Source organism: Ovis canadensis, chromosome 11 (genome assembly GCF_042477335.2).
Source record: "Ovis canadensis isolate MfBH-ARS-UI-01 breed Bighorn chromosome 11, ARS-UI_OviCan_v2, whole genome shotgun sequence".
NCBI classification, from domain to species: Eukaryota; Metazoa; Chordata; class Mammalia; order Artiodactyla; family Bovidae; genus Ovis; species Ovis canadensis.
In genome coordinates, this window is record NC_091255.1 from 42,085,519 (window position 1) to 42,109,388 (window position 23,870).

The window sequence follows — 23,870 nt, forward strand, 5'->3', positions numbered from 1 at the left end:
AGACAGTCTGAAAAGGTTACATCCTGTATGATTCCAATCATATGACATTCTGTGTGCATGCTGAGTCTCTGTGTCATGTCAGACTCTTTTAGACCCCATAGATTGTAGCCCACCAGGTTCCTCAGCCCACGGGAGTCTCCAGGTGAGGATACTGGCATGGGTTGCCATACCCATCTCCAGGATCAAACCGAAGTCTCCTGCATCTCCTGCATTGGCAGGCGTATTCTTTGCCACTGAGTCACCTGGGAAACCCCAAATGACATTCTGGAGAAGGCAAAACTATGAAGACAGTAAAAAGATCAGTGGTTGCTGATGTTTGAAAGAAGAAAGGTGAGGAAGACTAGGTAGATCACAGGGTATCACAGCTCACTTATTACTATAACTTGACGTCACCCCACTTCAAACTTCCCCTCAATGGTTTCTGGAAGTCCCAGGAATGAGGGCCTAAGGGGCTTTACTCAGTCAATACTATCCAATACATGTTTTGTACATGACACTCCAAGTTTTCCATTTTCTAAAGGAAAAGGGGACTCTCAGGTTTCCTAATAAGTCAAAGGCCAACAAGGTCCATACAAAGAGAAACGAAGAGAAACTTAAACATAGGGAGAGTTGAAGAGAGGGTGACAAATGAAGTGTAGTAATTGAATCAGGCAAACAGCACATGTGTTGGTCTGAAGAATGCTCCAAAAGGCAGCACGTGAAGTTGAGGGTGGATCTATAGGGACAGAAAGCAGTTGCCTGCAGCTGGAGTGAAACAGGAATTGACTGGAAACGACGCGAGCATCTTTCTGGTGTGACAGGAACGTTCTAAAGCCCAGTCGTGGTGGATGGCTGTAACTCAGAAAATTGCGTAAAAATCATCAGCCTGCACATTTTAAATGGGTGAATTTGAGAATATGTAAATTACACTTCCATAAAGCTGGGTTTTTAAGTCAAGGGAGATAAATAGATGAGCCTTCAGGGCTCTATGAATTATTTCTGAACTGAAAAGAGCCCCGTCCTCACTGTGAATCAATTAGCATGACTAAAGTCCAGGGGTACCTCACTACCAAGAATCAAGGCTAGAAAGATACACGCTTTGAAGAAGATGATATAAAAGGGAAGAGAGAGGCCTCACCCCCGAGCAGGATGGCCTTCTTCCTGAGTGTGCTGCCAGCAGGTCTGACACATGGTCCTGGGAGCAGAAGAGAATGAGGAGGAAGGACAGAGCAGCAGCACCGGGCAGGACTCAGGAGGGCTGGACAGAAGGACACAAGCAGCATGTCCTCAAAAGGGAAAAAAGCACAGCCCACTGAGGGATCCAGAAAGGCTTCCTGGAGGAGGTGATGCTTACGAGCTGGTCTGTTCCTGGTGATCAGAACTGCTGTCAACATCCAGTGTGGCAGGAGGAGGGCAGCAGGGAGGGTATGGGCTCCAGGCATGGATGAGCGTCCTGGAGGAGCAGGCCCAGAGGCAGGGCCAGGTCTGGCTCATCAGGACAAACAAAGGCCTGATTGTGGCAAAGTCCTGAGTGTGTTTGGAGAACCAGCCCCGCTGTAGCCCAGGACTGGAGTCAAGGCAAGAAAAGGACTGGGACGTGGCTACAGCGGGACTGCACTGAGTCCAGGCAGGAGCTCTGCCCCAGTCCCTTATGCAGCTGAGGCGGAGATCTTGTCTGAGGTGTCTGAGCATGGGGCTGGGCCAGCCAAAGCTGCAGCTCAGGACAAGGGCCCTGCTGCTGCAAAACCTGCCCTCCCATCCACCCTCCTCCAGCACTGACCCACAGCCAACCTGCCAAGATCACTGAGGTGCCCAACTGAACAGGGCGCACTGACCAGTATCCTCGGCACTGGCAGCTGGGAGGCTCCTCCCAGAACAAGCATGCCTTCGGCCCCTCTACCTAGGCCGTCCGAATACTGAGAGTAGGTGGATTGTTTCAACCCTGTTCATGCTAGTCATACCAATGATCTTATTTACATTACTTAATTATTCTGTAAACCAATGAAACAGGAGTGCAAAAAGAGAGAGAGACACTGCTTCCTCAAAACCCACTCTGAATGGTCTGAAAAGACTGGATGAAAGCGACCTGTTAAGTCAGGAGGAATTGTTCAGTCACTCAGTCACGTCCAACTCTTTGCAATCCCATGGACGGCAGCATGTCAGGCTTCTCTGTCTTTCTCCACCTCCCAGAGTTTCCTCAAATTCATGTCCATTGAGTTGATGATCTCATCCAACCATTTCATCCTCTGTTGCCCTCTTCTCCTCCTGCCCTCCATCTTTCCCAGTATCAGGGTCTTTTCCAATGAGTCAGCTCTTTGCATCAGGTGGCCAAAATATTGGAGCTTCAGCTTCAGCATCCGTCCTTCCAATGAATATTCAGGGTTGATTTCCTTTAGGATTGACTGGTTTGATCTCCCTGCAGTCCAAGGGACTCTCAAGAGTCTTCTCCAGCACCACAATTTCAAAGCATCAATTCTTCGGCACTCAGCCTTCTTTATGGTCCAACTCTCACATCTGTATATGACTACTGGAAAAACCATAGCTTTGACTATACTGACCTTTGTTGGCAAAATGATGTCTCTGCTTTTTAATGCACTGCCTAAAAAGGTGTGTTGTAGCTTTCTTTTCAAAGGAGCAAGTGTCTTTAATTTCATGGCAGTAGTCGCCATCCACAGTGATACTGGAGCCCAAGAAACCTCAATTTTAAAAAATGTTCAAAATTGCTATAAATAATGAGGGAACCCTTTGCAGCCCAACCCAAATCAAGAAGTTGGCAAGAGCTGGGGCTTTCTGTGTGTTGCTCATGGCTGCCTCCCTGGCACCTGGAAAGATGCCTGGGACTCAGTAGACACAAATACTTGGTGAAGGAACGAACGGATACAGTGTCAGCTGTTGGGGTAGCGTTTCCAGAAGGCAGGTTCACTTTGGGGTGGAAACGCAGGTTTGGCCTGAGGGCCTGGAATAGTGTCTCCTACGTGGGAGGGGACAAGAGAGGATATGCAGAAGGAGGTCTTTGAGCTTAACAGCAACCTCCTGAAGTCAGGAAGGAGGTCAGTAAGGATCTGATTCAATCACTGTCCAACATCCCCATCAAGGAGTTAGCGTGGAATGAAACCTTCACTCCAATAACCAGGAGTTCTTCATTTCCTAGGGCTGAGCGCTTCCGATGTGCTGTGGCTGCTGGAACATTCTTTCATGAGTGTGTGTGCTAAGTCACTTCAGTCATGTCCTCTCTGTGACCCCATGGCCTGCAGCCCACCAGGTTCCTCTATCCATGGGATTCTCCAGGCAAGAATACTGGAGTGGGTTGCCGTGCATTCCTCCAGGGGAATCTTCCTGACCCAGGGATTGAACCTGTGTCTCTTACATCTACCTGCATTGGCAGGCAGGTTCTTTACCACTAGTGCCACCTGGGAAGCCCATTCTTTCATATATTCAGTCAAAACCTGACCTGAATTTTACTGCTTCGAACCAAAAAGAATAACTTTAATTTTGACTGAAAAAGGAATTGTTGACTAAGTGCAAGGGAGAGGTGAGCTCTGGAAGGAAAAAAAAAAGCACATCCTAATGCAGAGCTGGGAGCTCCTGGGCAAAATGTGCCAGACAGAGCCCATGGCAGGTGGGTTTATCTAATTGCCATAATTCCTGACTCTGAGGTCCTGTCGCGCAGGGCGGTTTTCGAGGAAATAAGCACATTTCATAAAGACAGTTCCATGTTAGGCTCCACTCTTGCTTCCTCACAGAGGCCACTGTACTTCCTTCTCACCACTTCCTGAGATGGGTGTGGTCAACCTCGTCTTACAGGTTGAGGAAACTGGCGAACCTTCTCCAATGGGAAGGGTCTGATCCCCCAATGAATAAAGACACCAATGGGAGAAAATTGAGTCACTGTTCAGAAGTTTACCCTGAGTCTCAGCGTGAGAGAAAGTCACCTGTGTGGACACAGCCCCCAGAACATCATACAACAGACTTCCCTCTACGAAGATGGATGATTCTAGAAAATCACTAGATTCTATCTGGAAAGTCTTGGCCATTCATAAGAAGGGAACCAACTGAGAAATCCAGATAAATAAGTACCTATGAAACAGTTACTGGAAGAAATAGGAAATTTTAGAGAATCTCTAATGTATATTCTCATTGAAATTCAAACAGCTTTTACAGCTGTGAAGCTACAGCAAGAGGTTATGAAGAAGAAACAATTTGAGATCAGATAAATCAGACAAAAGATTAAACACACAATAGCTGAAGTAAAGAAACAAAGCAAAGCACATTAGATGATAAACTTTAAAAAAATCAGAGGATGCATTAAAGTAATCAAAAGGATTAAAGAAAATATTAATATGTGATGGGGAAGATATACTCAAGAGACAGAATATACACATATTTGAATTCCCTGAAGGAGGCTTCAGGGTAAAGAGAAAACCAGTAATTAAAGTCATAACAGAATGCCTTGAGGGCATTTAATAAATCTACCACCCAATCTAGAAACTCTTAAGCAAAAGAGGAAAGGAAGAACTGAACCTGCAAATCAATATCTCAAGCCAACTTTCTGCATCTGCTTTAATGGGGAAAGATCAAAAGTAATCACAGTAAAATGAGAACAAGCACATCACTAGCATTTAACACAACCCGAGTGTCACACACATGACACAGCAGGAATGAGAAAGAAAAGACACAGCCACAGGGATGAAGGAGACAAAGGGCTTTGTTATCTGCAGCTGATAGAATCGTCCACTTGGAGATCATGGGAGAATCAACTGAAAACCATCAGTACCAGTGAGGGAAGGAGTCAGTTACAAGTTAGATAGTTTAAAATATATCTAATTAAAAAAAATACAGTGAATGTTCACCTCAGCAACACATCCTAAAATTGTAAGGACACAGAGAAGATTAGTGTGGAGGATGACATGCACGTTCATGAAGTGCATTAAAAAAGAACAAAAAGCAATCCCACCCACAAAAGTAATAAAAGTATAAATTCAACAACAGAAGAAACTCATCAAACAGAAGAAAACTCAACAAACAGAAGAAAAAGGAGAAGAAATGTGTGGACTATAAAGACAAAAAGGAAGGCTCAGAGAGGCAGCCACATTTCTGGACAGAAAGACTTTGCAAAAAAGTCAGTATTTCTGGAGGGACAAGTAGGGAGAGTGCCCTCCTCTGAACCACAGGTTCCCAGAGAGGAACCCTGAAAGCCACCAAACCCTGATGACCATGTACCTCTGGGAAGTACAGGTACCCTCAAAGAATCCAAGACTTTATAATAGCAGTACCAAGTTTAAAACCTCCTCACAGTGGCGTCACCCTGGACACTGCAGAAGTTAAAGCTATTCCCTGGTCAGTCAGTGATGGAGGGGTAAAGAAAATGTGGTTTACATACAAGGGAATATTATTCAGCCTTGAAAAGGCTCTCTCCTAGGGCCTGGCCATAGCCTGTGATTGGGTCTCCCTTCCATCCATTAGTCCAGTCTGCACAGCCAGCCAAAACGCTCCTTCTAAAATGAGGTCAAGTCCAGAAGAATGGATAAAGAAGTGGTACACATATACAATAGAATACTACTCAGACATTTAAAAGAATGAAATAATGCCATTTGCAGAGACATGGATGGACTTAGTGTCATACTGAGTGAAATAAGTCAGACAGAGAAGGAGAAATATCGTACGACATCCCTTACATGTAGAATCTTAACGCATGATACAAAACAGAAACAGACTCACAGACTTAGAGAACGAACTTATGGTTGCCAGGGTGGGGGGAAGGGATAGTTAGGGAGTCTGGGATTGATATGTACACACTGCTATATTTAAAATGTATAGCACAGGGAACTCTGCTCAATGTTCTGTGGCAGCCTGGATGGGAGGGGAGTTTGGGGGAGAGTGGATACATGTATATGTATGACTGAGTCCCTTTGCTGCCCATCTGAAACTAACACAACATCGTTAATTGACTAGTAGCAGTGGTATCCAACTCTTTTGCAATCCCATGGACTGTAGCCCACCAGGCTGCTGTGTCCACGGAATTCTCCAGGCAAGAATACTGGAGTGGCTAGCCATTCCCTCCTCCAGCGGATCTTCCCAGTCTAGGGATCAAACCCAGGCCTCCCGCATTGCAGGCAGATTCTTTACTGTCTGAGCCACCAGTATAGCTACCGTTAACTGGCTATACTGCAATATAAAAATAAGTTAAAAATAAAAAGTAAATAAAATGAGGTTGGGTGAGTCACTCCTCCTTCCCTCAGCCCCCAACCCCAGCTGTCTGCCCTGCACCCCTCCCACTTCGGCTGCAGCCATGTGCCTGCACTGTTCTCGTCCATGTTTGTTCATGGAGCTCCACGGATGGGGGATCTCTGTCCTGCCCCCTGAGGTTGCCCTGTTGCCTAAAATAGTGTCAGACACACAGTAGGCACTCAAAAATGTTTGTTGATCTAATTGCATGAAAGTCAAAAGGACCTCTAGTCAGAGTGGGGGCTCCCAGAACATGAGTCAGTGCGTGGACGAGGCTGCCATCTAGTGTTGGGGCCCCTTGCAGTTTTGGAAAGGGGGTACCTAAAAGGCTTAGCATCTCTTGGGGCCCTGGGATGTGCAGTTAGGGGGTATCAGGGAGGACAGCCATCTACCACCAGGGGCCATCCCATTCTCTAAGCCCATGCCCATCAGTTAAGACCAGATCTGCATCACAGACACTGGAGGGAGAAAAGGAAGAAGCAGGTGTCTGGGCTGGGCTCTGCCACAGAGATGTTATAATACTGATTCGAAATCAGTTGGGAGGAGCAAGTGTTCAGTGTGGAAATGGGCGGGCATGGAGAAGACAAAGTAACACTCGTGTGACCTCCCTGAAGTGTTGTGATCTGGGCGAAACACTGCTTCTCCTGGAGGCTGTGGTGAGGTTGAGCGAGGCCAAAACCTGGTGCGGGGTGGGGTGGGGGAGGGTACCAGGTAGGGCCGGAACCCCTGCCCCGTCCACACCCCTCCCTGCCTTTCAGTGGTTGCTCTGGGTACTGCGATGGTGACAGGGCCCTGGGGATGCTCGGGCCTGGACATCAGAACCCAGAGACAATCCAGCCCCTTTACCAAGCTCCCCCAGCACCCAGGTTAGACAGCACATTAGCAGCAGTTGCCATCATATGATCAGTACTACCTGAAGAGTGAGCATTTCCTTCTGTGCTAGGTTTGAGGGCTCCTCCCCAAGGACAGATTAATTCCCAGCAAAGGGTACAATACAGGCTGATCACAGGTTTAACTGCTATGAGTTTAAAACCACAACACTGTATAACTGTATAATTGTTTCATGACAGGATCCCTTCCAAAATTAATATACTGGGAAAAAAACAGATTATACCATCCCACGCCATTACCGAAAACATGTCCCAAAGCCAAATGTTGAGGGCCATAAAAAGAATTCTGTCCCCTAAGTGTTTACATATAATTTATAATTACATCTTTCCTTTAGGAGGAAATCAATCACGTACTGCTAGTATTTTCCTTCTTTTCTTTAGTCTCATTTTTGTCTTTACAGCTGAATCTATAGAGAGTGGTGGCGACTCCAGTGAGCTCCTGCTGGGGGTGCCCTTTCTAACAGTGAGTCACCTCCTTGGTACCTCTCAATGGTACTGAGATATTAAAACCCACACTTATTACTAGTGCCAGAGCTCTCATTTCCCTGGTTTTCGTGCACAGAAAATAAAGACAAAGTGTGAGCTGACACTCACAGAACCACCTAACACGACTGCACAATGGCAGGGGTGCTGGCACCTGCAGCAGAGACAGACCTGCTGATGGGTGACCTGCCGGCCAGTGCTCCTAGTGGCTGGTTTGTCAGCTGATGCATGGGTCTGAATTCACAGGAATGGGGCAGACTGGGGATATGTGACCATGTACAAAAGCGCCAGCTGTACAAAAGCTGATATGAAAACATTAAGGACTACCCGCACTTAAAACCCAAAAGCTCCACAGACAAGTGCAATTTTTTAATCTAACTTGATTAAGTCAAAGGATGTAACTTCATTACAATCAAATCTCATTACATTCAGGAATTTGAATGATAACTGTTGGAATACGTTCCAAATAGCCCATCACAGTTTATGAAGCATTCACAGACCTTTGCTATGACATCACTGAGCTGAAGATCTGTATGTATTTCCTCAATGTGAGAATAAGAAAACTAAAGCCCATGGAGTGAGGAAACCAGTAAAACTGGTTTTATGAAGTCTTCCTCTAGAATCCTGAATAAAGGGAACATGTGCTATGATTAAGCAGTTAAATTACTGACAAACAAATGGTTAAGACACACACTAAAAGGCAAGTAGAAGAGGAAGGATTGGACTAAAGCAAAATAAAATTTACGTTACAGTCCGTCTTGTCCAGGCTATGGCTTTTCCAGTAGTCATGTATGGATGTGAGAGTTGGACTATAAAGAAAGCTTAGCACCAAAGAATTGATGCTTTTGAACTGTAGTGTTGGAGAAAACTTTTCAGAGTCCCCTGGACTCCATGGAGATCCAACCAGTTCATCCTAAAGGAAATCAGTCCTGAGTGTTCATTGGAAGGACTGATGTTGAGGCTGAAACTCCAATACTTTGGCCACCTGATGCAAAGAACTGACTCACTGGAAAAGACCCTGATGCTGGGAAAGACCGAGGGCAGGAGGAGAAGGAGATGACAGAGGATGAGATGGTTGGATGGCATCATCGACTCAATGGACATGAGTTTGGATAAACTCCGGGAGTTGGTGATGGACAGGCAGGCCTGGTATGCTGCAGTCCATGGGGTCGCGAAGAGTCAGACACGACTTAGCAACTGAACTGAACTGATTCTGTTTTTAATTTTTAAAGCAATGTGTGTATGTGTTTTTAACATTTTGAAACAGTATAGATAGATCTAATATGGTAGGTCTCCTTCCCCCACCACTTTCAATACTCTCCTCAAAGTAACATCCTTATATCCTTCCAGGAAAACAGTTATGATTTCAAAAATTAAATCATGTATTTAAAAATCAAAACACATGAGGTCAGACTCTACACACCATCTTATTTTCCCCACTTAGTAATAATCTTTCCCTGTCAGTACATACAAATCTACTGTGTCCATTTTCATGGCTGCACACTATTCTGCTATACCAAAATCTCATTATGCAACCAGCCCTGGACTGATACACACTTGGGTATTTCCAGTGTTTTACTGTTACAATAATGTCACAACCAAACATCTTGTTCATGTATATAGGCATTCTTTTTCAAGTATATCAGTTCAGTTCAGTCGCTCAGTCATGTCCGACTCTTTGCGACCCCATGAATCACAGCACGCCAGGCCTCCCTGTCCATCACCAATTCCCAGAGTTCACCCAAACTCATGTCCCTCGAGTCGGTGATGCCATCCAGACATCTCATCCTCTGTCGTTCCCTTCTCCTCCTGCCCCCAATCCCTCCCAGCATCACAGTCCTTTCCAATTAGTCAACTCTTTGAGTGAGGTGGCCAAAGTACTGGAGTTTCAGCTTTAGCATGAGTCCTTCCAAAGAACACCCAAGACTGATCTCCTTTAGAATGGACTGGTTGGATCTCCTTGCAGTCCAAGGGACTCTCAAGAGTCTTCTCCAACACCGCAGTTCAAAGCATCAATTCTTCGGTGCTCAGCTTTCTTCACAGTCCAGCATAATGCTAAATGCTAAGTGGTAGAAATCCTTGGTGAAAGATCATACATGTTACAAATGTAGATAGATTTTGCCAGATTGTCCCTGTCATCAGCAGTATGTGGTGTGGCTCCCCTCACCCTTAATGAAATAAAAAAATTATCAATCATTTTGTAGTTCTTTTTTAAAATTTATTTTGGCTGTGCTGCATAGCATGTGGAATCTTATTTCCCTGGCCAGGGGTTGAACCTGTGTCCCCTGCTGTGGAAGCACAAAGTCCTAACTGGACCACCAAGAAAGTTCCTCAATCGTTTTAATTTTTACTAATCTGTTAGGGGAAATCACTAATCATAATTATTGCTCTGAGTTATATCTTTTTACCTCTAAGTGAGACTTAGTATCTTTTTTCTGTCGGCTGTGCTGGGTCTTCATTGATGCTGTTGTCTTGTGGAGCACAAGCTCTAGGGCTAACGGACTCAGCAGTCATGGTGCACAGACTTAGTTGCCCTGCAGCATGTGGGATCCTCCAGGACCAGGGACTGAATCTGTGCCCCTATATTGGCAGGCAGATTCTTAACCGTTAGACCACCAGGGAAGTCCCAACATCTTTCTAGTGGCTATCTGTATTTCCTTTTTATATGAACTACTCATTTTTCTTCTGTACTATTTTTCTTATTGATTTATACCAACTCATTGTAAATAAGCCCCCTTTGTTATATGTCTTGCAAATAATTTCCCCTTATTTACAAAGCAGTGTTTAACATTTATGCGATTTTTTTCACCAGTTGACTTTTGTGCTTGACTATGACTTCTCTGCTTGTTCTTTCCAAGGCCAAGACCACAAGTTGATTCTCTGATGTTTTCTCTGCACGTTCATGGTTTCACTTTTTAAGGTTTAAATTTTAACCCACTTTGAATTTATTCTGATGAAAGGCATGAGATAGGGATCCAGCTTTATTTGTTCCTAAAGACTCAATTAGTCATTACTTGTGAGTGAATTATCCAACTTGATAGAAAATACTACTGTAATCCTACACGGAATCCTCCAATCCTGTGGACTGTCTGCTCCACTGAATAGTCCTCCCGGATCGCTGATGTTTCAGAAACTTCCTGGTTATCTGAGAGTATTTATTCTTCTAGATTAGGGTTTACCAACAGCGCACTACTGACAATTCTGGCAGGACCCTTCCTTTCTGTGAGGGGCTATCCTGTGCCTTGCAGGAAGTTCAGCAGCACCGCTGACCTCTGCCCACTAGATGGCAGTATCACCCACAGTGATGCCAACCAAACCTCTCTGCAGACTGCCAGTGGTTCCCTGGGTTGGGGTAAAGGGCAAAATCGCCTGAGGTTGAGAACTGCTGTTTCATATAAATTGGTATCATTTTATCAGTGTTTCTGCTCTTGAATTACCACTGATACTATCACTGAGATGAAGACAAATTCATAGGATACTTCAGACATTTGTTTTATTTAACATATCTACTAAATTTAATCTTTGTTATATTTAGTCTTATTCAAGAACCAGGTATATACCCTTCTACTTATGCATACCTTCATTTATGTCCTTTAAAAAGTTTTAAGATTTTTTAAAATATACACCCTTGTCATATTGTTTGTGTGCATGCATGCTCAGTTCTGTCCAACTCTTTGCAACCCCATGGACTGTGGCTCTTCTGTCCACAGACTTCTCAAGGCAATAATACTAGAGTGGGCTGCCATTCCCTTCTCCAGGGGATCTTCCCTACCCAGGGATCAAACCTGCGTCTCCTACACTGGAGGTGGATTCTTTACCCACTGCGCTACCTGGGAAGTGCCAATTTAAGCTTATTTACCTTTTTCATTCCTTTATAAATGGGATTATTTCTTATGTTATTATCTTTCCTAACTAGTTATTGATGAGAAAGCTATTGGTATTTCACATTGTATAATCAGCCACACACTGAACTCTTATCATATCTAACACATTTTTAGGACATGATAAGGTTTTTCTAATGATACAACTTTCAGGAAATTCTAAGCATACAATGTTATTGTCTGCATAAAATCACCATTATATTCTAACATGAACACCCTCCTATGGCTCTCATGTCTCACTGCCTAGCTTAATACTTGAAGAAAAAATTGGTGATGGTCAACCTTAAGTCATTCTTGATTTTAATGGAAATACTTCTAAGATTTCACCATACAGCATAATGCTAGTTTCGACTGGAGATACATACATTTCATATCACTAAAGAAGTACCCATACACTTGTAGTCTACCAAGAGTTTTGTTTTTGTTTTTTAATCAGAAAGAAGTGAAAGTGAAATCAAAGAGTATGAGGACCTCATGGTTTTTCTTATTTAGCCTATCAATATTGTTTGATGGATTATATTCCTGAATTTCCTGGTAAGCCAATCTTGGATGCCATAAATCCACTTGGTTATGATATGCACTACTGCTGTTAATTTGTTGAATTCTACTTGCTAAAATTTTCACCTCACGTTTTTACATCAATATTTTGAGAGTGAGGTCAGTCGGTTAGTTTTTTAGTGGTTCTTTGTTAACTTGTAAAAACAGTCTTAGGCTGGCTTGATAAAAAATATATTGTACTTTCATATGCTGTATTTTAAAAACAAAATGTGTGAGGGCCTCCCTGGTGGTTCAGTGGTAAAGAATCCACATGCCAATGCAGGGGACACAGCTTCCAGCCCTGGTATGGGAGGATCCCACATGCCACGGAGCAACTAAGCCCGGGAGCCACAACTACTGACCCTGCGCTCTAGAGCCCGGGAGCCGCAACTGTCGACCCTGCGCTCTAGAGCCGGGAGCTGCAACCGCTGACCCTGCGCTCTAGAGCTCGGGAGCCACAACTGCTGAAGCCCATGCTAGAGCCTGTGCTCTGCAACAAGGGAAGCCACTGCAGCGAGAAGCCTGAGCACAGCAACTAGAGTCGCCCCTGCTCACCGCAAGTGGGATAAAGCCCGAGCATCAATAAATAGAATTATTTAGAAAAACCAAATGTGTGTATATTAAGTATGAAACCAGTCTTTCAAAAAGTAAAATGGTCGTAGAGAAACATGAGGCCATTCCCACATCATAAAAAAAGTCACATATATTCTTTACAGATTCAACTTTTTGAAAACTGAGTAAATTAAAATATACTTTGGAAAGCTAAGTAATATTTTACGTAAAAGTAAAAAAGTCATAAGCAGGCTACCATTAAACCCCTACCATAAAGGAACATTTCAGCTGTTCCTATCTTGGATGACTGAGCAATACATTACTATTATTTATGGGCCTGCATTGTGAGTTGGACCACGGAAAGCTCAGTTTTCTTATCTACATGCTGCAAAAGAAAATGAAATATATTCTTTGATGTTTTAAGTTTCCAGTGCTCTGAATAATGGATTAAAAAAAAAACCTTTTCTGTTTCTCAAGAAACTGCTAACACAGAGAATGCCCACGGCTTTCAGCGGCCACCGGCGTCTGAGCGACTGTAAGCAGCCTCCAGATCTTCCTGGTCTCCACAGGACTCAGGACGCAGGCTGGGCAGCTCCGCCAGGGACCTGCGGGCCCACGCACTCCTCTACACCGCCGCACCAAGACCCCAAGACAGCCCCACGGCCTGTACCACTCTGCCTGAATCCCCATGAAGGCCACACGTGCAAAGTGACGGACAAGCAGAGGGGCGGAGGGACACACAGGGCTCCCCACCGCCTCCCTGTCCCCTTGTGTCTCTCTCCCTGAGACATAGGAAACCCCCCATTGTGGAATGTTGTCGCCTAAAAGCTCCTGACTCAAAGTGGTCCTGACAGACCTGAGCCCTGAGACGCTTTCAAATGGACAAGGGCCTCCAGGGCTCCTCCGCCCTGGGCTCCCCCCACGTGCTGCGCCCCTCCCCGGACCCCGCCCACCTACCCCCACCTCCCTGAGACCCTCCCACCTGCCCGCTCCCACCTGCCCGCCCGCACCGCCTGAGTCTCTCCTTGCCCCCACTCCCGCCTACCTGAGGGGCCCCTCAGGCGGCTCTCGGTGAGTTCAGAGATGGCCCCGGAAGTGGACGTCTTTTTCAGCCGAGCTGCTGCCCCGGAAGCAGCGGCCGCCCCGGGCTTGTTGAGGGTGTCCTCGCTGCTGGCCCGCTTGAGCTGAGAGAGGTAGGGGAGAGAGGGTGAAGAGATGCGTTTTCCGGAAGGAGCACCATAAACCGGCAAAGCACGGAGCAGGCCCCATCTGCCCATCCCGCTCCTCGGGCAGTGGCGGGCCGGAGGGAACAGCGCAAGAGTGGACAAACCCGGGTGCCCTCGGTTCTGGCGCGGTCATCCAGCACTGCTTCAAAGATCCGTGTAAGGTCGTGGGGAGTCACCACCCATCAATCACATTCAAATAATGAAGTTTTTAAAATATGTGTATTTTTATGTATTTATTTGGCTGAGACAACCCCACCCCCTCAAACAACCAGGGATGGAACCCATGCCCCGTGCATTGGAAGCAGGGAGTCAACCACTGGACCACCAGGATGGTCCCAATGTATTATTGCTTTTTTCTTAAAAGACTGGGAACCAACCAAAAAAGAACTATATGGCACACAGAAATCAGGATAGAGCAACACACAAGAAATTCAAAGACAATAAAAAGTAGCACAAAAACCTCTGGAGGTTATTCTCTTCTCAGAGGGAAGAGATACAAACAGGTGACCATCCACAGATGCCCACCCCAAGCGCTGGCAGGTGACCCCATACACACTGTGTTCAGACAGAGGAGAGGGACTGCTGTGGGGCCAGAAGAATGTTAGGGATGGCAGAAAGACAGCAGGACCCCTGCTCCTTGTCTGTCTTCTTCCCCAGCACGGAAGGCAGAGAACAAACATTTGCTGAAAGTTATTGAAGTGTGTGTGGGGGTGGGGGGGTGGCCCTAAATGAGCTCACACTCTAGCCCAGGTAAACCATACCTGAGCTGAAGGAGAAAAAACACAAATAAGTTCTCCCAACCACAGAGAGTCTTGGTTAAAGATGGCTGTGGAGGGGATCCTTCTAGAAGACGAGGCAGGCAGGTGTCCGGAGCCTCTACAAACACACACGACACTGAGAAACAGCATGAAAATTCCCTCGAATCAACGGAGACCTGGAGCAGGAAGCCTGGGCCACCACACTGGTCAGGGGCTCCATCCTGTTCTAGGGCCATTTCCTGAAGGTTAAGGAGCCCAGAGAAGGAGAATGGGGAGCGGGTGGATCAGAGAGCCTAGGGGCCCTCCCCCCTCACCACAGCCCCCAGAGCTGCTCCCACCATCCTGGACACTGTGCTCTGAAGGCCTACTGCCAGAGTGGAGCTGGGCATCCACCCTCAGCACATGCAATGTGCCGAATCCACGGGCCAGGGTGCACACGGGCCACAGCGGAGTGGGCGGCCTGTTCTCAGGGTCAACAACCAGCAAAGGGGCTAGTTCCTGTGCGGTGACTCAGACTACGTCATGAACAGTGAGGAAAACAAAAACGGGAGGTGTGGGCATCCTCACGGAGCAGGTGCCCTGGACCGGGCCTGGAGGACCAAGTGGATGGGGATGTCCCTGAGGCTGCAAGTGTACGCTAAGAGCTGGGGGCAGGGAGCAGGGTGGGGAAGGAAGGGGGAGCACATGGGGCCAGGGCAGGACCCTCCCGGCTCCCCAGAGAAATAAGGATGAGGAGAAGCAGTGACAAGGATTTGGACGTGATAAGCAGACAACAGGGAAACCCATGTGTTCCAGCCAGGCGAGCCATCCATAATACATTGGGACCATCCTGGTGGTCCAGTGGTTGACTCCCTGCTTCCAATGCACGGGGCATGGGTTCCATCCCTGATTGTTTGAGGGGGTGGGGTTGTCTCAGCCAAATAGACAGAAGTGAAGGAAGGACTGGGCGGGGTTGGGGAGGGGAGAGAGGAGGCAGCTGGAAGGGCAGGCAGGGTAGGGGGAATAGAGAGAGCACCTGGGGAGGCGGAAGGAAGGCAAAGTCAAGTTCTTGCTGTGAAGACTGGGTGGTAAGCCTGTTTGGAGGGTCAGAGGCAGAATTAAAGGAACAGACAGGAGCTGATGACATGCAGCAGCCTGGGTCCTTCTAGGTCCTTGACTCACATGCTACTTCTGATTCAAAGCACAACTTGACTACACTGGATTTGACAAAGCGCATTAACTAACTCGCTAGAGGCTACATGGGTGAGGCAGGACTGGGAGGCAGGCCCGGGACTGCGTTTCCAAGGCCTGTATGATTTCCACTGGGCTGGAGCCCAAGAGGAGCCAGGAGACGCTGGGGACACCACCGGGGCTTGTGGACAGGGCTGAAGGAAAGCCATGTCACGTGGGTGGCACAGGGTGGCAGCTTAGGGTACCAGCTCCAAGTCCAGACTTGGAATCCTGGGTTGGAATCTTGGCTCTGCCTCTTACTGGCTGTGTGACCCAGGGCAAATCACTTTACCTCTCTGTGCCTTTTTTTTTCCCCTGTGCTTTTGTTTCTTCACCTGATAAACAGATCAAGCCATGGTATGGATCTGAGTGAACTCCGAAGCCCACTTCTGAGTTCCATTTTACCAGCTGTACCCAACTTCCTCGGCCTCTTCTTGGACTTTGGGGTCCCAACCTGTATTATAAAAAGATCTGATCCCATCCTTCACTGGCAAAAGGATAAGACAGACGTGCTCCAGGCCAGTGGCGTGCTGTCTCCCTAGTGCAGCATGGCCCATTTGGGGGGCAGCAAAGCTTTTACAGGCAGCCCTTGTACATTACATTTCTCCTGCACCTTCCACACGGAATTCCTTTGGAGAAAGATTCACTGCTTAGTACTTTCCCAGAGGCAGGACATACAGACTCCAGATTGATCCTTCCTGTCCTCTGAGGCACACAGCCGAAGACTCTCTTATTATTTCTTGGAGGCAATATCAGACACAGAACATTTCCACTGGGCCAGAGCCTAGGAGGAGCCAGGAGACGCCGGCCACACCGCTGGAATGAGGTTACTAATTCATCTTCCTCTGTTCATGGCTGCATTCTTGGCTTTGTTCCCTGGTCATCGAATGCAGCTTCGGCACCACCTAAGATCTCTGGCTTGTTATACAAGATCCCTACGAAAGCATCGGTCTTGCTTTGATGTGTTTAATAAGTATTTTCACCAACGCTTCCACTGATATTTAAGCTGCTGAACACCTGTACATGAAAGCTTACAAAAGGAAAATGTCTGAACAGCTCACAGATTCATGTAGCTAAGATATTCCTTCAATTCCACAAAGATGGGGATGGGGAATGTCAAAGTTCTCAAATAATCGCACAAAACACAATCTGGTCTTTCAAGGTGGAGAACATGTTAACTGTTGGAACAGTGGTTCTCAAACTTCAGGGTCTGTCAGAATCCTAAGGGTCTGTTAAAATGCAGATAGATGCCTGCACCCCAGCCCCAATGCCCCTGCCAAGTTTCTGATCCCGTAGGTCTGGGTGAGGCCTGAGGATCTGCATTTTGGACGAGTTCCCAGGGGATGCTGGTACTGCCGCTGTGGGTTCCACACTTTGAGAACCAAAAGGTTTTAGAGTAGCACTGTCAGTGGAAATATTATACAAGCCATGGGCCTAAGCTTACATGGTCTGGGAGGAACATTAAAAAACATAAATGAAACAGGCAACCTTAAATTTAGTGATATATTTTCTGGATGCAATACATTAAAAATATTATCAATTAATGTAGAACACACAGATGGAGTTTTTTCCTTTTCTCGCACTCACTCTTCAAAACCTGACGTGTGTCTTGCACTCACAACACCCTTCAGGGCTCATCACCGCCACAGGGGCTGGTGGTTCCTGCTTCAGGCAGTGCAACTGTGGAACACGCTTTCCTTAAGGACAACAACAGGACTGACTCAGTCCCCAAGACTCAAGGAGAACATAAACCATGAGGCTACTTTACGGGGACCCTGAGCCCTGGCCACAGGAAACTGGATGGGGTTAACACATGACTCGTGCCCACCAAGCAGAGACCTTTCCCAATACTTTGCTTGTTGCTTTCTTTTAACCAACCAGAAGCAAGCATTAGCTGGCCCTCCAAGGAATCGGGGAGGCACGGGCAGGACTGACTGCCAGACTTCATACCACGTGACAAAGAAGATGACAAAGCAGAGAAAGGTGACGTGAAGTCCCGGGGAGTCCCGGCCTCTCTACGCTCCGGTCTTGCACCTTTGTCCTGCACACAGTGACCTGGAACCTCAGATGTCTTCCATAGATTTCTCTTCTGTTCAAGTCAATGTTCTGTCATTTGTGGCCAAGAGAGTCCTAACTAACAGACATGAGCCTTCTAGTGGCTGGTGTGACATGGCCTGTCTGCGTCCGGGAGCTCGGGTGGCTTGCCTCCCTGTGCTGGGCTCAGTGACATGAGGAGGACTCACAGTAGTCCCCCTACCCCTGCCATCCCATCCAGGCTCCTGTTCCTCCCCACACACATCTGCTCCTCCACGGCTCCACAGCTCAGGCCAGCGTCTGAAGCAGGGTCTTCCATTCTACTTTCGGTGCATGTGTTTTAGTTTTCCTGTTTTGGGCCAGTGAAAACATATCTGTCTACACTTACATGTGTCCATCTTCTGCAAAGCAGTCGTAGGTAATATGTGTGTGCTCAGTCGAGTCTGACTCTTCGTGACCCCATGGACTGTAGCCCACCAGGCTCCTCTGTCCATGCGATTTCCCAGGCAAGAATACTGGAGTAGGTTGCCATTTCCTCCTCTAGGGGATCTTCCCGACCCAGGGGTTGACCCCGCGTCTCCTGCACTGGCAGGTGATTCTTTACCACCGAGCCACCCAGGAAGTCCTGTAAAGCAGCCGTAGTGAGATGTTGACTGTGGCGTCCAGGTGGTGGGATGTTGTGTTCAGTGTATAATTCAGCTTCTCTGAGTGCTCAGATTTCAGCAGTAAAATACTCAAGGGGGAAGCCACTTGCTTTTCTGTCAGTGTCTGTCGCCTCTTTCTCTTCTGTGCTCTGGGTTTTGTCTTCTTCCTCTGCCCACAGAGGCAGAGAGGAGAGGAGGGTCAGACAGTACGGGGGTGCAGCTCTCGGCTATTCCTTCCCCCAACCCCAGCACCCTCTTTCCCAGGTTCAGGCCTGGTGACCCCAAGGACCAGGACAAGAGCCGAGAGCCTCCAGAGGAGTGTCTGCGTCTCCCCTGATGTCCTCCCACTGGAACCAGTTTCCAAAACACACATCCATCAAAGGCAGAAACAGCTACCATTTTACTGGTTCATCGTCAGTAGGAAACACACCTGAGCTTCACCTGTGATTAAACACTGCTTGAAAATATTTTAATATATTCCAGAAGTTCTCAGGGTCGGTTATGGGGGAAATGTATATATTCATTTAAAATCCACATTGAAGATGTCTCCCAATAGGTCAAAGACAATAAAAATTAAAACGATGGAAATATTGGTCAGGGCCAGGATAACAGAATAATGATAAACAAAATTATGTGCAGGGCACTATCCACACTTACGTCTCAGGGCAGATACAGTCCTCACCCCATCTTGGAGAAGCCACGCAGCCTGCCTGAGGTTCCACAGTCAGGAGCAGGCACAGCTGAGGTCCTGATGCGGCCTGTCTGACCCCCTCCTCAGCGAGCTGTTCCTACACCCACCGCCCCTGCCAGGCATTCAGCCCACACTGAGCACTGCCAGGGAGCAACAGGGCAGCACAGGGGGAACCCAGAAGCTGTGTGCACACAGCCCAGGGAGCCAGGCTCGGCGGGGTGGGAGGACACTTTACTCCCCTCTGAATGGGTGGGGAGAGCCTGGAGGATTTTAAGCAGAGGAGCGACTTGTGTTGACTTGTGTTGAAAGGACCACCCAGCTTCTGTTGAGAATGGAACGTAGGCTGCAAAGTCAAGAGCAGGCAGGTAGTCCCTGGGATGTTTTGCAGGTGGACCATGGGATGTGAGGAAAGGAGGGTTTGGGGATGATGTCAGGGCTCTGCCTGAGCGACGACAGAACAGAGTTGCTATTTACTGGAATGGGGAGAGTCTAGAGGAGCAGGTTTGTAGGCAGGAGAGACAGGGGAAGGAGAGCAGTCAATGTTGAGTATGTCACCTTCAAGGGGCCTTCCAGACACCCAGGAGGTGGGTCACAAAGGCAGCCGGAGGAGCGCTGGCTGGAGACACAGATCCAGGTGTCACCCCCATGTGGTGTCAGAATTCATGAGTGGACACTGTCACCTACAAGAACTGTCCTCACCAGGAACAGTGGCATTCCTCAGGGAGTGTGGCAGAATTTTGTGGGTGCGTCTTTAGCTGTCACTGTGATTGGAGGTAGTACTGGCGTCTACCCAGTGGGAGGATGGAGACCCCAGACATCCTTCCAAGAACCTGGCAGCCTGGCACAAGGAACTGTCTGCATCCACATTCTTCACAGATCACTCAGACACTCACAGAGCTGGAGTGTCTTTGATTATTATCCCAGTGGAGAGCACCCCTTTGTTTTACATATAAAAATAATGTGTTTCTTTCTTATAAGACTTTAAGATACACTCAACTTTCTAAGAATAACAAGGGAAGACTGCACTTGGGTTCACAACTTCACCAAGAGTGGTCAGCATTCAAACCATCACCCCAGCCTTCCCGGTGCCCGAATCATCAACACGATAACCCTGGATCTGTCTGCCTGGAGCGGCCACATCCATGGGGCACCAAGAAGCATCACAGGTCCTTCAGTGGAGCCACACACAGGCAGTTGCAAGTGGAAACGTGATGATTTAATTATAAATGATGTTCCTTCTATAGTTAGGATTCTACAATGATTTCTCCAGAGTGTGTGTGTGTGTGTGTGTGTGTGTGCAGGCCAGTGACAAGGTCTCTGAGTTTCATCTCAGGGTGTAAGGAGGTACCCCAGTCCACTTATGTTAGGAACCCTAGGGGGTGAGGAGGAGCCAGCAGGGGAGACCCCCAGGGGCTGCCCTGGTTGGGGGAGGGGAACCCTGAGAGGAGAAGCCCAGATGCAGGCCAGTGGGGCAGTGACACCTGGACTCTGAGAACCCTGGTGACCCTGAGCCCGTCCAGTGGACGCTGGGGTCAGATTCTGGCTGGAGAGTCCACATGGTCCATGCAGGGGGTTGCCGTCTCTGTCTGACTACAGATTTCCTCTCGAGCCCAGGGCACCCCGATGCACCCCCTTTGCTCTGTGCCTTCAGGTCAAGCTATGCTGGGGCCCTCCTGGGGCCTGCTCACTGCCTCAGGGCACCCAGCAACCCTGCCCGGTGTCCCATCCATACCTTGCTGAGTCGGGACTCAAAAGCCAGCGAGGTGGAAGACTTGGAGCTCTTCATGCCGGGAGAGGGGACAGGGAGGGGCCGGGGGCGGTCCACCCCGTGGCTCCCTGCCCTGGTCACTGGACTCCAGGGCTTGGCTGCACTCCTCATGTTTGTCCCAAGGAGTCCTTCTGTACAAAGAGTAGAAAAGAAAACCCATGTGTCCACACTTGACAGAGCTTCACCATGCACCATGGGCATCACCGCTGTCATGGAGAACAAGCCTCCAGATGAGGATGCACAGAGAGCACCTTCCTCCCGAGATGGTACCTTCCCACCAGGTTCCTTTCTACAGCTTCAAAACAGCTCTCACTGAACTACTGAAAACACATGTGCACCATTACCGATGTTCTGACATAGTGGTGGTTTAGTCACTAAGTCGTGTCTGACTCTTGCAACCCCATGGGCTGACCACTAGGCTCTTCTGTCCATGGGATTTTCCAGGCAAGAATACTGGAGTGGCTTGCCATTTCCTTCTCCAGGGGATCTTCCCAACCCAGGGATCAAACCCAGGTCTCCTGCACTGAGGCAGATTTGTTACTGACTGAGCTATAAGAGAAACGTTATGACATTACTCTTCAGCAATGTGGAAATACATGTATCTCCCCACATAAAACAGGTCAGCTGGAGTCGAGACATACTGTATCTGTAAGCCTTGCCATTTTAGGGTTGACAGTCGAGCAACTTACATAATTTCCAAATAGACATAAATGAATTACTTGAAAATTCAATTTCACAGAAGCACAGCTTATTTTTCTTCTTTCGGACAAAAATGGTATCAATTAAAAATTAATTGGGAAGATTTTGATCAGGCAGACCTGCCATTATAGGATAGAGTTACTCAATTAAAATATTCTAGGAAAGACAGTTTGTGCAAAGGAGCATGATATGGTTAAAAACCTGGGGGAAACCCACATCCAAAGGCAAGGAAGGTGACCTGAGTCCTGCCATCACTGCTGAGGACGTGGGCCGGCTGGCCATGAACCTCTGAACCCATTTCCCTCTCAGCAGCACAATGGGACCCCACTCTGCCTGTCCTTGTGGATGCTCACGACCAGGGAGGTGAGGTCAAGGACCAAAACCACAGATAAGAAACAAACTGGAAAATGCACTTTAAAAACCACCACCAGGTGACTGGACTTCCCTGGTGGCACAGTCAGTAAAGACTCCACCTGCAGTGCAGGAGACCTGGGCTTGATGCCTGAGTCAGGAAGATCTCCTGGAGGAGGAAATGGCTACCCACTCCAGTATTGTCGCCTGGAGAATCCCACAGACAGGGGTCACAAAGAGTTGGACACGACTGAGCAACTGAACCACCACCAACCACCAGGTGACAGCGACGCCAGCAGCTGCACTCCCAAGTATTCAATCATGTCCAACTCTTTTGTGACCCAATGGACTGTAGCCCACCAGACTCCTATGTCCATGGGATTTCCCAGGCAAGAATACTGGAGTGGGTTGCCATGCCCTCCTCCAGGGGATCTTCCCAACTCAAGGATCGAACCCTCGTCTCCTGTGGCTCCTGCGTTCGCAGGCAGATTCCTTACCACTGTGCCACCCGGGAAGCCCCAGCATTCGCAGGAGCTGGGCCTAATTAACTGCTCGCCTCCTGGATCGTAGCTGGTGCTCAGCAGCCCTGGGCCACCTCTCCCCTTACCGTATCCCAGGATACCCCTTTCTGCCCCCGAGAAAATGAATGGGCTGCCTCCCCAAGCCTGGCTCAGCAGGGATGTCCTCCTGTTCTTGTCTCCTTTCTCGGAGACATCATTTAAACCAACGGCCTCCCAGCTGGGGCCACCCAGCCCCTGCTCCTACTTAAACAGTTTAGCTGGTGGCCAGTGTCCAAGACCGTACCTGGCACTCGTTCTGAGCACTGCTATCCTGTCAGCTGTGCCAATGTGACTACAGGTGAAAATACTATTTTAAGACAGTGATTTGTTTTCTAAAGCATTTCTGAGAAAAATTACTCATAATTTCAGTCATATGACTAGTTCAATAGTTTATTAGTCTCAGCTTGATTCCAGGTATCACAATTTTTAAGATTCTGTATTTAAACAACCATTTCTTGTGTATTTCACGGATGTTTAGCACCAGCTATTTTTCTTTCTCGGCCCACAATTTTTAATGCTTGTTTCCACAGCAACAAGGAAGAATTCCTAGGTTAAGACCTATATAGCAACTCATTAGGACTCTCAATATAAAATGAATGAACACAGCCTGAGTGATTCTTGGAGAGAATTACTGATGAATTTTACCCATGACTGCAGAACCAACCAGTGACATATCAGTCTGACTCATGGAGACAACAAATAAAGTATCTGTTTAATCAAGGCACTCTTTCAGGTGATGACTGCAACTACTTAGAGATGACTATTGCAGGACTTACTTGGTGAAAACATAGGTGATTCTATACCGAATCCGTGCTTTCCAAAATCTACCCATCAACCCAGAAATGAAATGTGTCGTACTCATTCCCCAGAAGAAAGATAAGACCTTGAAGAGGAAAAGCAGAAGGAAGGTGATAGAAAATCTTCCCAGTGTTTCCCTAAGCCCTTGGCATAAAAAAAGAAAAAGAAGGGAAGGGGGCTTCCCTGGTGATCTAGCCTGCCAGTGCTGGGGACACAGGTTCAGTCCTTGGCTCAGGGAGATCCCACACGCACCACAGGGCAACTAAGCCCATGAGCCACAACTACCGAGCTCGTGCTCCACAACAAAAAAAGCCACAGCAATGAGAAGCCGGTGTGCCACAATGAAGACCCAGAGCAGCCAAAGATAAATAAATAAATCTTTAAAAAAAAAAAAAAAAAGGAAGGGAAGAAAAAAGGGAGGGGGAGGGAGAAAGAAAAGAAGAGAAAGGAAAGGGGGAAAATGCATCTCAGTCAAAATTCCAGATCGAAACCTTAATCTCTGGCAACAAACCTGACAGCCTTCCAGACAGTCACCTGAAAAGACTGCAGCCACTTCTCGAAGGCTGCGGTCACTTGCTCTGAGGC

At 47.6% G+C, this 23,870-nt stretch overlaps 1 protein-coding gene across 10 annotated transcripts in view; it reads right to left on the minus strand.

Annotated features, from left to right (window-relative positions):
• SPECC1 (sperm antigen with calponin homology and coiled-coil domains 1) overlaps positions 1-23,870 on the minus strand; it is a 203,860-nt gene that overhangs the window by 126,376 nt on the left and 53,614 nt on the right. For all 10 annotated transcript variants that reach the window (XR_011259861.1, XM_069603445.1, XM_069603447.1 and 7 more), the window contains 2 exons: positions 20,842-21,008; positions 13,593-13,731 (listed from right to left, as the gene is read on the minus strand). Coding sequence is in view for 9 of the 10 variants with exons in the window: in XM_069603445.1 (XP_069459546.1) it covers positions 13,593-13,731; positions 20,842-20,988 (286 nt within the window). In the remaining variant the exon portion in view is untranslated. The remainder of the gene's footprint in view (positions 1-13,592; positions 13,732-20,841; positions 21,009-23,870) is intronic.